The 15597-nt window shown below is 39.1% G+C and overlaps 1 protein-coding gene across 2 annotated transcripts; it reads right to left on the bottom strand.

The window, feature by feature from the left end:
- On the bottom strand, window positions 1–14149 carry TCN1 (transcobalamin 1). Of its 2 annotated transcripts, XM_023743193.1 has the most exons (9): window positions 14007–14149; window positions 11332–11511; window positions 11008–11148; window positions 9707–9862; window positions 8221–8408; window positions 3480–3669; window positions 2288–2468; window positions 356–474; window positions 1–198 (listed from the first exon to the last, which is right to left on the bottom strand). In XM_023743193.1, the coding sequence occupies exons 1-9, from the start codon at window positions 14083–14085 to the stop codon at window positions 137–139; spliced, it is 1296 nt and encodes a 431-aa protein (XP_023598961.1). In that variant the 5' UTR covers window positions 14086–14149; the 3' UTR covers window positions 1–136. The 2 variants fall into 2 exon arrangements, with proteins under 2 accessions (XP_023598961.1, XP_023598962.1); XM_023743194.1 differs by lacking the exons at window positions 1–198; window positions 356–474; window positions 2288–2468 and adding an exon at window positions 2496–2824.
- Between the last annotated feature and the right edge of the window lie 1448 nt (window positions 14150–15597).

Raw genomic sequence — 15597 nt, 5'->3', positions numbered from 1 at the left:
TACAGTTACTGGTTTTTTTACTGAAGAGGCAGAGAGAGAGAAGCAGAGGTTATTGACTCTTCTCTTGGGATTAAGATAAATGAAACTAATTTCTATTGCAAATGGATTAGATCCGTCTGAGGAAGGTTTGGATTTATTAGTATTTGCTCCAGCGAATCATCAAATATTCTCCATTATGGACAACATAACTACCAACTCCTGAAAAGGAAGAAGAAAGATAAATGGGTCAAATAATCTGACACACAATCACCAAATGATGGACCAAGGGCACTCACCATCTCTCCCAACCCCTTGGCACATTCCCCACAAAAGCTCCCACTTCCACACCTGAATGCTTTGGGCATCTCTCCCTTACCTTGGCTCAGTGAATGGCCTCCACTCAAAATTTCCCAGTAGGTTCTATCATTATTGTTGGCCTTTAGGCACTGAACGGAGGTGATGTATGGGCCCCATGAAGTCTCCTCCATTGTAAAGCTGTGGGGAACAGTGGACTGGTTACAGGAAGTCAGAGTTTCCAAAGGAGACCCTACATAGGTATTTCTCAAACTTTAATGTGCCTGAGAATCATTTGAAACAATTAGAAAAAAAATCCAGATTTCCTGACCTTATCCCAGATATTTTAATTCTGTAGATCTGGGCTGGGGGCCAGGAATCTGCACTTCTCATAAGCACTCCAGATGATTCTGATTCACTCTATACTCCATGCTAAATTAGACAAATGATACCCATGGTTTCTGCCCCTCCCTCCTACCATAGTAGACACTCTGTAGTCAACAACTTCTAGCATTCTTCTCCAAGATAGCAACTGTTGAAGGCACTAAAACAGTAGCAGAAAGTGGCACCCTCGTGTCCTACAGGCACCATTTTTAGTTGGTTTTCTCAGGAAAGGAGAACAGAAAAGAGTAATATTTCATGTTGTGTTTATTAAAAAAAGTATGACACAGTCAATTGCTGTTTCATATTCCTTAGTCATATTTTTCTACCCTTCCTGGAAGCCCTTGAAGTTAGCCTTTATAATCATTTTATAATTTTATATATACATATATATATGTATATATACATTTGTTTATAATTCTGATTTTTCTCTGTAGCATCTTACGCCATGTTATTAGATGCACAACAGATAATTGTTGATTAGATTTAAGAAGTCAAAGTCAATATCTTAATTTCAATATTTGACCTCTGTAGGCCAGGGAACCTTAACTTAGGGGTCTGTGAATCTCCTGAAAGTGGGGGTATGGATGGGCTTCAGGAGGCTTGTGAAACCTCAATTTAAATGCCAAATTTTGTGTGTATGTTCATTTTTCTGGAATGGGCATCCATCGCATTTATTGAATTGTCAAAGGGTCAGTGACTCAAAAATAGTTAAGAACCATTATTCTAGACACAACATGTCTGACTTAAGAGGTTCTATCCATAGAGGAAATTTTGCTGAAAGGAGACTCTGGGATTCATTTGTCCATTAAGCAAATGTTAATTTAATACCTACTATATACTAGAGGAGCCCTGGTGGCACAGTGATTAAGAGCTTGGCTGCTAACAAGAAGGTCAGCAGTTCAAATCGACCAGCTGCTCCTTGGAAACCCTATGGAGCAGTTCTACGAGGGTTGCTATGAATCAAAATCGACTCTACGGCATTTTTTTTTTTTTTTTTTTTAATATACTAGAAGATCGCTGAGTTGGAGTTGGCAGCAACGGGTTTGGTTTTGGTTTTAGGTTTTTTGTACTAGAAGAGGTCCCTAGGTGGTGCCAATAGTTTGTGCTCAACTACTAACGTAAAGGTAGGTGGTTCGAACTTACCCAGCATTGCTGCAGAGGAAAGACCCAGCGACCTGCTTCTGTAAAGATTAGAGCCAAGAAGACCCTATGGAGCAGTTCTATTCTGTAACACTTGGGGTCACCATGAGTCGGGATTGACTTGATGGCAGTAGGTATTTGCTAGAAGATGAAAGCTCTCATCTCCTTTTTAAAATGCCATGAGACGTAAATGAATAGCAAATGTACCAATTAAGATGTGCTTTAAATATACTTTGTATTCAGGTAGTACTTCCAGATGTATTCTTACTATTTAGAAATTCACACTAAACATCTTAAGTTACGTACAACCAAACCAAAAACCCATTGCTGTCAAGTTGATTCCAACTCATAGTGACCCTATAGGACAGAGTAGAACTACCCCCTAGGGTTTCCAAGGAGCGGCTGGTGGATTCGAACTGCTGACCTTTTGGTTAGCAGCTGAGTTCTTAACTACTGCACCACCAGAACTCCAAGTTATATGTAGACATACCCAAATATAGTTATGTTTTGTTTCTTAGCTGCCTCCATCACGTTTAGGAAGACAGACCCATTTGGCACGGTGACGTTGGTGGAATATGTTTCATTGATTTGCACAGAGTAATGGACTGTGATAGATGAAGGTGAGTTCGTAGGTGTCACAGATCCAGGCACAGGAATGGAGGCATTGAAATCTGGCATACAGAAAGCAGAAAGCAATATTCAGAATAATAAAAATGGTGGCGCTTGCTCACCCATCAAACCCTACTCTTTACCCCTTTCCTTTGTGCGGAGGATTTGTTACAAAGAGCAAGTTACAAGGATCTGTCATATGACTAAAGCAAGAATTAAAACCAGAGACTCACAGGCTTGTGAACGGCTGGTGTTCAGCTCAACTCCCAGCTGTTTAAACAGCTAAGTTGTTCCAACTCCCATTTCTCATAGAGGCTTCTGACTTTTTTTGCTTTGGTATAACGTACAATAATGCTTGCCAATTTTTCTTCTTTTTTTTTAACATTCATTGAAAGCATATTCAGTTCCAGGCACTGTACTGGTCATTGTACATGAATTATTTCATTAAAACCTTACAAAAACCTGTTAGATTCTGTTATCATTTACTATTATCATTCCTGTTTTTATGTTAGAAAACTGAGGCTTAGAGGTTAAATATTTTGGAATGAACAGACATCAAAGGAAAGGTCTCTGTCTTGTCTGCCTTTTTGCAAAACTAGTTGCTTAAATAAATGAGCCATTCTACAATTTTCTGAGAATACTGCCATATTCCTTCCACACAGATGTACTATTTCCCTGAGGGCTCACTCACTGAAGATGATAGAAAGCCAGAGACAAAATATAGATCATCTATATATATATATATATTTTTTTTTTTCAGATGGGATTGTTGCTTAGAACATCTTGCAGATGCATCCAGCAATCAAAAAGCATCCCTTTGGAGACAGATGTCCTTTAATTAAGCCTACCTCGTTGATCAGTGTTTGAACCAAGAACTACGTTTACTATCCTGGTAAGCACAAATCATCAGGTTGTTGTAGTACCTGATGCTATATTGAGGACTGAGATCTATCTCAAAATTGTTAAGCTTTAGAGGTTTATCTGGTCACTCTTGGTCCCAGAGGACATCCAGATCTCGTATGCTTTGAGTGTTAAGCCAAAAGGCAAAACAGTTTGTACTTTAGTGCTTATACCTGAAGTGTAGACACAAGGAGAGTCTTTGTTAACATTCAAATAGGTCTTTCCCATCAAGGCAGGTAAGATCTGGGCTGCAGCAGTTGGAATATTGAATGCTCCCTGAGAAATTTCCTTGAGTACTGTGTCCAGAGTCTGTTGGCAATTCCATTCACTTTCATTGTAATGGTTTGATGAGACAAAGAGGGCCTAATGAGAGAGAGAGAGAGAGAGAGCATGAATGAGAGAAACTTCAATTAGGTGAGAAGCCTACATCTAACTTACTGTATTTTTACACAAGTAAGGTGTTCACTATGCCACAACTGTTTACTTAATTTCATCATTTCTGCACATTGTATGTGTGGGCTCATTATTTACATGAGTGCATTATTTTCGAAAAATATAGTAATTTAATAATTATTTATTGAGCACAGACTACATAGGAAGCATCTTAGGAGCTACAAAGATAATTAAGATACCTTTCCTGCCCTCAGTAAGCTTATCAATTAATTTGGGTGGTGTCATGGATTGAGTTGTGTCCCCCAAATACATCTGTCAGCTTGGCTAGGTCATCATTCCCAGTATTGTATGATTGTGTTATCTAATGTGATTTTCTTACGTGTTGTAAACTCTATCACTATGATGAGATTATATGTGATCTCCTTTGTGTTGTAAATTCTATCACTGTGATGAGGTTATACTGATGAGGTTGACAAGATTAGTGTCTTAATGCTATCTCTTTTGAGATATTAAAGAGAGAATCGAGCAGAGACACAGGGGAACCTCATGCCACCAACAAAGCAGTGCTGGGAGCAAAGTGCGTCCTTTGGACCTGAGGTTCCTGCGCAGAGAAGCTCCCAGACCAAAGGAAGACTGATGACATGGACTTCCCTCTAGAGCCAACGGAGGAAGCATTCCCCTGGAGCTGATGCCCTGAATTTGGACTTGTAGCCTACTGGACTGTGAGAGAATAAACTTCTCTTTGCTAAATCCATCCACTTGTGGTATTTCTGTTAAAGCAACGCTAGATGACTAAGACAGGTGGGAAGAGATGGGGAATGGTTTAATAACACAAAATGAAATAGCCCCAGTGAGAACAGACGTTCTCTGCCATGTTCAATTCTGTGTCTCCAACACTGGAATAGTACATGTCATATAGGGGCCACTCACTAATTATTTCTCGATGGACAGACTATTGTAAAAGAAGCTATAAGGTGACTGCCCTATGAGAAACATCTAGTGATACGGCATTTCAAAGGAGGAAGAGCTCATAAGCATTTAGTAAGGCTGAGAAAAGGCTTTGTGGAGGACCCAATACTGGCTATGTTGGACATCTTGATCTTCCTAAAATAGCCAGTATTTTATTTTCATGTCTTTGGTTCTTTGTTCTTGCTACCTCTTTCCCTGAAGGGCCTCTCACTCTGAGTTGGCCTGGCAAACACTGTTCATACTAAAGACTCAGTGAAAATATATATTTTTTTCTGTAAACTTTGTTGATCTGTTTTCATTTATACCCCCTGGAGTTGAATTGTCATTCACAGCATATACTGGAATGACAAATTGAAGAGGAATAGCATTGCATTCATTGTCAAAAAGAACATTTCAAGATCTATCCTGAAGTACAATACTGTCAGTGATGGGATGATATCCATATGCCTAAACAAAGACCAAGTAAAACAACTATTATTCAAATTTACGCACCAACCACTAAGACCAATGATGAAGAAACTGAAGATTTTTACCAGCTTCTGCAGTCTGAAATTGATCGAACATGCAGTCAGGATGCATTCATAATTACTGGTGATTGGAATGCAAAAGTTGGAAACAAAGAAGAAGTGTTGGTGGTTACAAAATATGGTCTTGGTGATAAAGACAATGCGGGAGATCGCATGACAGAGTTTTGCAAGACCAACGACTTCTTCATTGCAAATACCTTTTTCCAACAACATAAACATCGGCTATCCACATGGACCTCGTTGGATGGAATACACAGGAATCAAATCGGACTATATCTGTGGAAAGAGACGATGGAAAAGCTCAGTCTCATCAGTCAGAACAAGGCCAGGGGCCGACTGTGGAACAGACCATCAATTACTCATATGCAAGTTTAAGTTGAAGCTGAAGAAATTAGAACAAGTCCATGAGAGCCAAAGTCTGACCTTGAGTATATTCCACCAGAATTTAGACACCATCTCAAGAATAGATTTGACACATTGAACACTAATGACGAAGACCAGATCAATTGTGGAATGACATCAGGGACATCATACATGAAGAAAGCAAGAGGTCATTAAAAAGACAGGTAAGAAAGAAAAGACCAAAATGGATGTCAGAAGAGACTCTGAAACTTGCTCTTGAACATAGAGTAGCTAAAGCGAAAGGAAGAAGTGATGACGTAAGAGAGCTGAACGGAAGATTTCAAAGGGCGGCTCAAGAAGACAGAATAAAATATAATGACATGTGCAAAGACCTGGAGTTAAAAACCAGAAGGGAAGAACATGTTCAGCATTTCTTAAGCTGAAAGAACTCAAGAAAACATTCAAGCCTCAAGTTTCAGTAGTAAAGAATTCTATGGGCAAAATACTGAACAATACAGGCAGCATCAAAAGAAGATGGAAGGAATACAGAGTCACTATACCAAAAAGAATTGGTCAATGGTCAGTCATTTCAGGAGGTAGCATATGATCAAGAACCGATGGTACTGAAGGAAGAAGTCCAAGGTGCACTGAAGACATTGCTGAAGAACGAGGCTCCAGGAATTGACAGAATGCCAATTGAGATGTTTCAACAATGGATGCAGTGCTGGAGGTGTTCATTTGTCTATACCGAGAGATTTGGAAAACAGCTACCTGGTCAACCGACTGGAGGAGATCCATATTTATGCCTATTCCAAAGGAAGATAATCCAATCAAATGTGGAAATTTCGATCAATATCATTAATATCACAGGCAAGTAAAATTTTGGTGAAGATCATTCAAAAGGTCTTGCAGCAGTACATTGACAGGGAGCTGCCAGAAATTCAACCCAGATTCTGCAGAGGACGTGGAACAAGGGATATCATTGCTGATGTCAGATGGATCCTAGTTGAAAGCAGAAAATACCAGAAAGATGTACCTGTGTTTTATTGACTATACAAAGGAATTTGACTGTGTGGAACATAACAAATTATGGATAACATTGTGAAGAATGGGAATTCCAGAACACTTAATTGTGTTCATGCAGAACCTGTACATAGACCAAGAGGCAGTTGTTCGAACTGAACAAGGGGATACTGCATGGTTTAAAGTCAGGAAATGTGTGTTGCAGGGTTGTATCCTTTCCCCATACTTATGCAAATGACACAACCTTGCTTGCTGAAAGTGAAGAGGACTTGAAGCACTTACTGATGAAGAACAAAGACTACAACCTTCAGTATGGATTACATCTAAACATAAAGAAAACAAATATCCTCACAACTGGACCAATCAGCAACATCATGGTAAACAGAGAAAAGATTGAAGTTGTCAAGGATTTCATTTTCCTTGGATCCACAATCAACACCCATGGAAGCAGCAGTCAAGAAATCAAACAACGCATTGCCTTACATTTTAAAAGTGTTAAAAAGCAAAGATGTCACTTCGAGGACTAAGCTGTGCCTGACCCAAGTCATGGTGTTTTCAGTTGCCTCATATGCATGCGAAAGCTGGACAGTGAATAAGGAAGACTGAAGAAGAATTGATGTCTTTGAATTATGGTGTTGACGAAGAATATTTAGTATACTATGGACTGCCAAAAGAACAAACAAATCTGTCTTGGAAGAAGTACAGCCAGAATGCTCCTTGGAGGCAACGATTTTGTCTCACACACTTTGGACATGTTATCAGGAGGGATCAGTCCCTGGAAAAGGACCTCATGCTTGGTAAATAGGGTCAGCAAAGAAGAGGAAGACCCTCAATGAGATGGATTGACACAGTGGCTGCAACAGTGGGCTCAAGCATAACAATGATGATGAGGATGGCACAGGACCAGGTAGTGTTTCCTTCTGTTGTACATAGGGTTGCTATGAGTCAGAACAGTAACTAAGAACAACACCAATAACAGCAACAGCAACAACAACAACAGTTGAAGAAATCAGTGAATAAAGTCACAGACCTCAGGAAGTGTATGCAGGACAGTGTAGGTGCTAAGAGTGTGAATTTCAAAACCAGCTGTCCGTGTCCCATCCCATCTATGTCTGCACCAGTTGCTGGCTATGTAATCTTAGGCAAGTTACTGATACTTCCATGACTCATGTTCTTATTGTAGGAAATGGAAGTAATAATTCTGCCATCACTGGGTTGTTGCGTTCATTAATATGTTAATAGAGTAAAATACTTAGACCAGTGCTGTTATTAGCTGCTATTATTTATTACTACCACTACCATTTATTATTTCTATAACAACAGTCTAATTTGGGAGGTAAAATGAAAGCACAAAACAATGGTATATCATATTATGTGAAATTGTATGTAATAGAACAACAGGATAGGCTGTGGTAGACTTTAAAATTGAATTTTTAAAGAAATTGTAGTTAGGAAAACCTCATAGAAGCATTGGATATGAAGAGGTAAAGATTGAAGATGAGAAGGAGTACATTTTAGGCAGGGGAGTGGAGTCATATGAGCAAACACAGATAAAGCAATGAAAGTTAGTATAGGAAACACAGAATGGATAATAATAACTAGGGAGGCCAATAAGAATGATGATTCCCTCCTTTGCTTTCTCTTTTACCCTCAGACTTACTTGCATAGCTTCTCCTGTACTATATATGTTTCCAATGAGACCATTTTCTTTTTTCTCAGACAGAATTTTTTTTATCAGTAACTCTGTGTGATTATTGATACTCATTGAAATCTTCTCATCTTCTGGCTGTCGGTTTATTATACTCCCGTTCACACAGGTCAGAGCTAGGACAGCCATTGCACCAGTATCTGTCAAGAAACAAAAAGTTGGTGATGGGTGACCACCCATCCCAATTTTCCCTGGGCTGAAGTATTTCCAGGATGTGAGACTTTCTGTGCTAAAATGGAGACAGACCTGAATAATCTAGGATGGTTGGTCATGCTGTTTGGTGATAGGAGGAAAGGATTTCAAGATAGAGCAATCATTTCTTCAATACTAACCACCCAATCCTTCAAGATTTGTTCCCTATGTTGAGTTGCCATGTCCCCCTGACACTCTGTACTTAAATACCTCACACCTTATTCATAGACACACATTTGGATTTGTAGATGCATGCACATAGATGGTCTTCCAGTTTTACATCTTGGTTGCTCCTATATTTTCCTCCTTGCAGCCATATTGTCAAGGAAATTAAGAAAACCCGGGATGATACACCAAACCAAATATGTATTTGTAAGGTTCCCAAAAGTTCCATTAGACTGATTAGAAAATAGTATTTAATAGAATTAGTCTCCAGTTAACCTCCTTAAGAGGGAGGATAAGGCAAGACTTCGGGAGAAAGGAGAATCAGGGCTCTTTCTCTGGCTTGATACTTGGTTTCTGTTTGCCTTTTAGTCTGGTTCCTTGTCTCTCTAGTAGAAAAAAAGGAGTATGGGAAACCTCACACTTTACTATGTATAAATACTGAATGCTGATTTGCTTTGAGCTTCTTGGAGAAAGGTAAGCTTATATATCTGGATCTATTGGGGTTGAGCACCAATACTTCTTCTTTAGAAGGAACTTCTCCATTTTGGATATGTAATCTCACTCAATGGAAAATTTCTGGTTCCTATCCTTTGAATATACACGTTATTGATCAAAATATTGGGCCTTGTCACTGGAGATATTGTGCTATTCAAGTTAACCCACATATCCAAATGGTCCCAATAAATTAGAGAAAGAGGCAGGGTTTGGATAAATGAATTCTACTGCATTTCTTTTCTGTAACACTTATACTTCCTAAAATGTTTTATATGAAGATTATCATTACCTAATTATTATTTTATAGGTGGGAATATTTAATTGAAGAATTAATATACATTGGTTATATAACTCAAAGAAGAGCAAGAGTAGGAACTAAAGCCTTTCTGTTATACCACACATCCAGAAGGAGGCTTAAATCCCACCCAACACTAATTCTTCTAAAATGAAAGTTGTCTTCTGAGGGGACTGAGGGTAAAGAGGATAGGAAAAAAAATCCAATTACTCAATGGTAGAAAAACTAACAGGCCAAGACCTACTGGTGACTGTGTCATCTGTACCAAGGAAATTGAATCCAGTGACTCACCTACTGAGAACTGGTTACCAAAATAATAGTTTTTATTTTCAGGAGTGAAGAGTTCAGCAATTTCAGTGACTGAGTAGTTTCCACTGAACAGGCACAAGGCCAAAAGGGCCTGGCTGAGCTGGTAGTAGTTAGTTAGTGGATTGCCGTTGTGTGCTCCTGGCAGAGAGAAGAGAAGAGAAGAAATACCTTACTCGTGGAAGTGGTACTGGAGTAATACATTTTCAATTAATTTATATTTACTTTATTCGCATATGCCTACTTTTAAGGAGAGGTGAGTAATAGAGGGAGAAAATCACCCACAGAATCAGCAAACCTGAGAAATTTAAAGACTTTTAAGGATCACCCAGTGCTCAGTGGTAAGGAGTTCTGCTATTAACCAAAAGGTTGGCAGTTCGAATCCACCAGTGGCTCCTTGGAAACCCTATTGGGCAGTTGTACTGTGTCCTGTAGGGTCGCTGTGAGTCAGAATTGACTCAACAGCAATGGGTTGTGGAATTCAACTCAACTGTCTTCATTTTATAACTGAGAATACCAAACACTAGAGAAATTAAAATACTGTCCCAGTACTCAGATGGTTACATATCTAGGACTAGAGCACAGATTTCCCACCTCCCAGCGTATTGTGCTTTCAAGAGTAATATGTTGAAACTATAAGTAGAAGCATGGCTTGGAGACCATTTCAAAAGAAGATGAGATTGGAGGAGGAAATTAATGAATCAGAGGATAAATATTGGAGTGGAGATTAAAATAAAAACAATACAACTCACTAGAGCCACGGTAGTCAACTTATTTTTCCCAGAGATAAAGAACTTTATCTCTCTTTAGTTCTTACAACTGGCATCAGATTCTTTGGTACTTAGGACATAATGTCTTGTATTCTTCAGCTATTTTTGGTATAATTCATTATTTTTCTGAAAGCCACGCTTCTGGAGGACTAGAGAATTGGGCAGTGTTTAGTTCTGTTGTACATAGGATTTCTGTGAGTTGGAACCTACTCAACAGCACCTAACAACAACAGAGAACTGTGATACATACCTATATATCCATATGTCTATAGCGTGTATGTGTGTGTCCCCTCCATCATATATAGAACAGTGCTTGGCATAGGGTCAGTTGGACAAATTTGAAAAGAAAGTTCAAGAAGCATGTTGAAAGAGGAAAAAAGGGAAAGTGATATGCAATGATAGAGTGGGATGAATGGAATGAAGAGGAGAAGGAAAGAGTGAAGGGAAACTATATAGTTGTGAATCAGTGGGGGAGGAGAAAAACTTGTCTAGCATATCTGAAGATTTGATTCTCACTCATATTTTCAATTTCTTCTTGGAATTTCTCTTCTAGAAGGCGGACCAGTTGAAGATCAATAATAAAGGTTTCATTAGGGTTATGACATGCTCCCAAAGCCATCATAGTCCAGGCAAGCTGTCCAGAACTTATATTTGATGCTGAAAAGAAAAGTATTTGAGTTTAACAAGATACATGTTTATGATTTTCTTGGTGTCTTGTCTTCCTGTGCTTTTTTTTTTTTTTTTTTTTGGGATTTGAGCACAATTTTTAGGATTTGGCAGAGATAATGTTTTAGATAGGTGGGTCTTTTCCTAAAGCTCTCAGGGAATATTGACACTTACCTTTCCTTACCGCAGTATCGTTGACTTCTTGCATCAGCTTTTGCTCTAGGTTTTGCCTCTTGATCCCAACAAGTCTCAGGGACAGCAGAACATTGGCAGCTTGGACTTCACTGGTACATATTGAATAGCTCATTGTGCTCAACAGAGGGTTTAGACGGAATCGGTCGTCTTCATTTACCTCTGTGGTAGGGGGAAATAAGAAACATATACACAGAAAATATTAAAGCTAGGAGCAGGGGTGATGTTAAAATATTTAGCATAAGGTATGGCACAGACATAGACCAATCCAGTAGCTATATTGCTGGAACAATACTGAGTGTCCTACTGAAACAATGCAGGGATGGGATTTAGAGCTCCAGCAATGCCAGACATTACTCCTTTACCACCCAGCATGGAAGTATTTCAATAGTTCAACAACTGGTACCACTTTAATGTATATTGGCAGAATATCAGGCCTGCCTGGAAGACCTACAGTCATTCCCTAATTTTGAAAATGAGACCTACAGAGGGTGTCCCTAAAGAAACCTTGGTAATTGGAGGCTTAGCTGATATTAGAATACATGTTTCTGAATCCCATTCTACTTTCTGGGCTCAGTTCTTTCTTTCTCCACCTTCTTCTAACTCAATTGGGTTAATATAGAGGAGATGCAGGCAGAGCTGCTGTGTGGTGTTGGTAGTTGACCCCCAAATCACACTGTCTGCTTGCCCAACTAGCCAGGCATCAAAGTCATTATTTAGCAGTATGGGCTCTTGAGAAAACCCTCCAGTTTTAGCTTACAACATGTCCAAATCCCAGGAATGAGGATGGAGGGAAGTCATATTATTCTGGAAGTGAAAAGGGAATTCAGTGCCCCAAAGAACTGGAGGAGAAGAAGAAGAGTTAGTTACCACTTAAAACATAGGACAGTTTCTAAATATGCTTTGTCCATAATTCTGAGAAGTAGCTACCAATCCTACCCATCTCCAGATTATCTCATGGGTTAGTGGGAAAATGAGAAGAACATGAGCCCTGGATTTAGCCAGACCTTGGCTAGATTCTGTGCACTTCAACTTATGATGGTGGGTAAGTTATATAACTTCCCTGACCCTCAGTTTCCTCATTCTGAAATTATGGATATTAACACCTGTCTCACGGGTACTGGACAAGAAACCACTTAATAAACTGTAAAATGTTGTACATATTATTACCTCCAGGTCGAAATGGAGTTTCTAACACTAAGAAAATTCAGCAAATGTGATTTCTCTTGCCCACCTTTCTTCACTTTAGAAGAAAGAGCCAAGAAACTCTGAATGGAGTGGTTGTAGAAAGGTCATGTTTTTGCTGTAGGCAAAATGGGACTATTGTAAGTCAGCTGTCTGAGGTTTTTTTGAAAGCATCTAGTTCAGTAGGTTTTCTGGTACAGAAACAGACTTTTTGTTCCTGGTCAGCAATTCAGATCAGCTTCCTTGACCACTAAAGATAAAGCTAATTACTTTGTAAAATGAATTGAACTTCAGAGTCTCCACAGGGATCCCCTATTCTCAGGATACAACAGGGGAAATGACAGGAAGAAAAATGAAAGTTGGAAGATTGTGTGCTTTAGCCTGTATGAATACAAGTCTGTCTTCTGTAGTGTTGAACTCTTCTTGTTGTTGTTGGCTGCGAGTACCAGGAGAAGAAGAAGAGTTAATTATCACTTAAAACATAGGACAGTTTCTAAATACACTTTGTCCATAATTCTGAGAAGTAGCTACCAATCCTACCCATCTCCAGATTATCTTATGGGTTAGTGGGAAAATGAGAAGAACATGGGCCCTGGATTTAGCCAGACCTTGGCTAGATTCTGTGCACTTCAGCTTATGACAGTGGATAAGTCATAGATGGCACCACCAGTCATCTTTGGGCTGGTTTGTAATTTCAGGAAAAAGAGTCACAGAAGAGAATTCTTGGACCTGAGAGCTGTATCAGACTTCAGGAGATCATTCTCTTTAACCCCCTGCCCTTATCATCCTCTTTTTATGGATGAAGCTAAAGAAGTTCAGAAACATTGGATCATACAGCTACTAAGGGTTCAAACAAGATCTAAACCTAGTTTTCTTCTCTCCTAGTTTAGTATTCTTTAATAGGATCATTGATTTCTGGAGCCAGCACCCAAAGGAGAAATGATGGGGATTTTATCCATGTACCATGGGGTAAGAGTTGAAGGAAGAGAGATGTGCAGTTTGAGACATCTAAATTCAGTAATGACAAGAGAGCAGCCTTCATTATTTGAAAGGGATTATCATTTTTTTCCTGTCTGGTCACAAGGGATTAACCCAAAACCTGTTAGCTGAACGTCGGAAAACTAGATTGCAACTCAACAATCAAAAGACAACTTTCCATGATATTGGAAAGTTTCTGGGATCATGAATTTTCTGTCATTGAAAATGACTCAGAATAGATAGTTACTTGCTGGGGGTGCTGTGGTAAAGAGGAGCTGAGCATAGGAAGAACAATCAGGCAAGTTAATGTTAAGTCTTTTATCCCTCTTCAAACAAACATCATCGGACTTTCCTCATCATCTTCACATCACTGATAGCATCCAACCATAGAACTGGGTTAGGTTCTTTTTAAAAGTAATTCTAAACAGAGTCCCCTGTCAGTAGCCATCAGGAGACTGTGACACTAGAGTAATTTTAGCTCAGAGTGTACTCACCACAGGTCTTGAATAGTTGGCTTGGAGTAAGGAAAAACAATAGGAGCCCCACTAGGGGCAGCTGGTGTAATTGTCTCATCTCTCCAGCAGTGCGCTGGAATGTTGATGACTTGTCTGGCTATTTATTGGGTATCAGGTTGCCTCAGCCTCTTTCCTCATGCAAATATTGAGAAATGTCAGGAGGTGTGGTCAGGTGTGTTTGCCCAAGTAATATGATAAGCCAGGAAGAACACTTGAAAGGTATGGTCAGGGAGGATGAGGAAATAAGTTTTGCTTTGTTTCCTGTCTCAAACCTTCAGGGTTTTAGTTCCTTACTTGCCTTCAGTCCAGTGAACATAAATTAGGTAAATGGCTAATGGTTACTCTGTGTGATACAGAGTAGAGCTGCGCTCTGTAGGTTTTCAATAGCTATGATCTTTTGGAAGTAGATCATCAGTCCTTTCTTCCGAGCTGCGTCTGAGTGGACTCAAACCAGCAACCTTTTGATTAGTAGCTGAGTGCTTAACCATTTTCACCACACAGGGACTTCTCATCTAGCCCTAAGCAACTGCTGATCTACTTTCTGTCTTTGTGGATCTGCCTTTTTTTGACTTTTCATATAAATGGAAAAATACAATATACGGCCTTTTATGGATGGCTTCTTTTATTCACCTAATGTTTTCAAGGTTCATCCATGTTTATAGTATGTATCAATACGTCATTCCTTTGTGTAGCTGAATAATATTCCATTGTATGGATAGGTTGTTGTTGTTGTTAGGTGCCATTGAGTTGGTTCTGACTCATAGTGACCCTGTGTACAACAGAATGAAACATTACCTGGCCCTGTGCCATCCTCACAGTCATTGCCATGTTTGATCCCATTGTTGCAGCCATCTGGTTGAGGGTCTTCCTCTTTTTCATTGACCCTCTGCTTTACCAAGCATGATGTCCTTCTCCAGGAACTGATCCCACCACATTTTACTTGTCCATTTATCAGTTGATGGATATTTAGGTTATTTCTGCTTTTTGACTATTATCAATAATGCTGCTGTGAACATTTGTTTGCAAGTTTTTGTGTGGACATGTTTTCATTTCTCTTGGATATATACCTAGGAGTGGAAATGCTAGGTCATATAGTAACTCAGCGTTGAACTTTTCTGAGGAACTGCCAAACTGTTTTCTAAAGTGACAGCCCGTTTTACAATCCCCCCATCAATGTATGAGGGTTACAATTTCTCCACATCTTTGCCAATACTTGTTATTGTCTTTGTTTTCTTTTTTTTATTATAGCCAGTGGACATGAAGAGGTGTTTCGTTGTGATTTTGGTTTTTGTTTCCCTAATGACTATTGATGTTGAACATGTGCTTGTTGGCTATTTATATATCTTCTTTGAAGAAATGTCTGTTGAGATCCTTTGCCCATTTAAAATATTGGATTGTCTTTATTATTAAGTTGTAAGAGTTCTTTATATATTCTAGATTCAAGTCTCTTTTCAGATATATGATTTGCAAATATTTTCTCCCATTTTGTGGGTTGTTTTTCTACCTGACCTCTTAAAAGCATGGGATATAGCTGATTCTACCCTCTATTTGAGACTTCTTGACCTCTGTG

Source organism: Trichechus manatus, unplaced genomic scaffold (assembly GCF_000243295.1).
Source record: "Trichechus manatus latirostris isolate Lorelei unplaced genomic scaffold, TriManLat1.0 scaffold00240, whole genome shotgun sequence".
NCBI classification, from domain to species: Eukaryota; Metazoa; Chordata; class Mammalia; order Sirenia; family Trichechidae; genus Trichechus; species Trichechus manatus.
The sequence above is the reverse complement of the archived record's forward strand: the minus strand, read 5'-3'. Positions and strand labels throughout refer to the sequence as shown.

Coding starts and splice junctions, on each gene's coding strand:
- TCN1 (XM_023743193.1), bottom strand. CDS start 14,085: ATGAGACAATTACACCAGCTGCCCCTAGTGGGGCTCCTATTGTTTTTC. Junction 9,863..11,007: donor AGAAGAAATTGAAAATATGA/GTGAGAATCAAA, acceptor TCTCTCTGCCAG/GAGCACACAACGGCAATCCA. Junction 2,469..3,479: donor TCCTTGTGTCTACACTTCAG/GTATAAGCACTA, acceptor TCTGTATGCCAG/ATTTCAATGCCTCCATTCCT.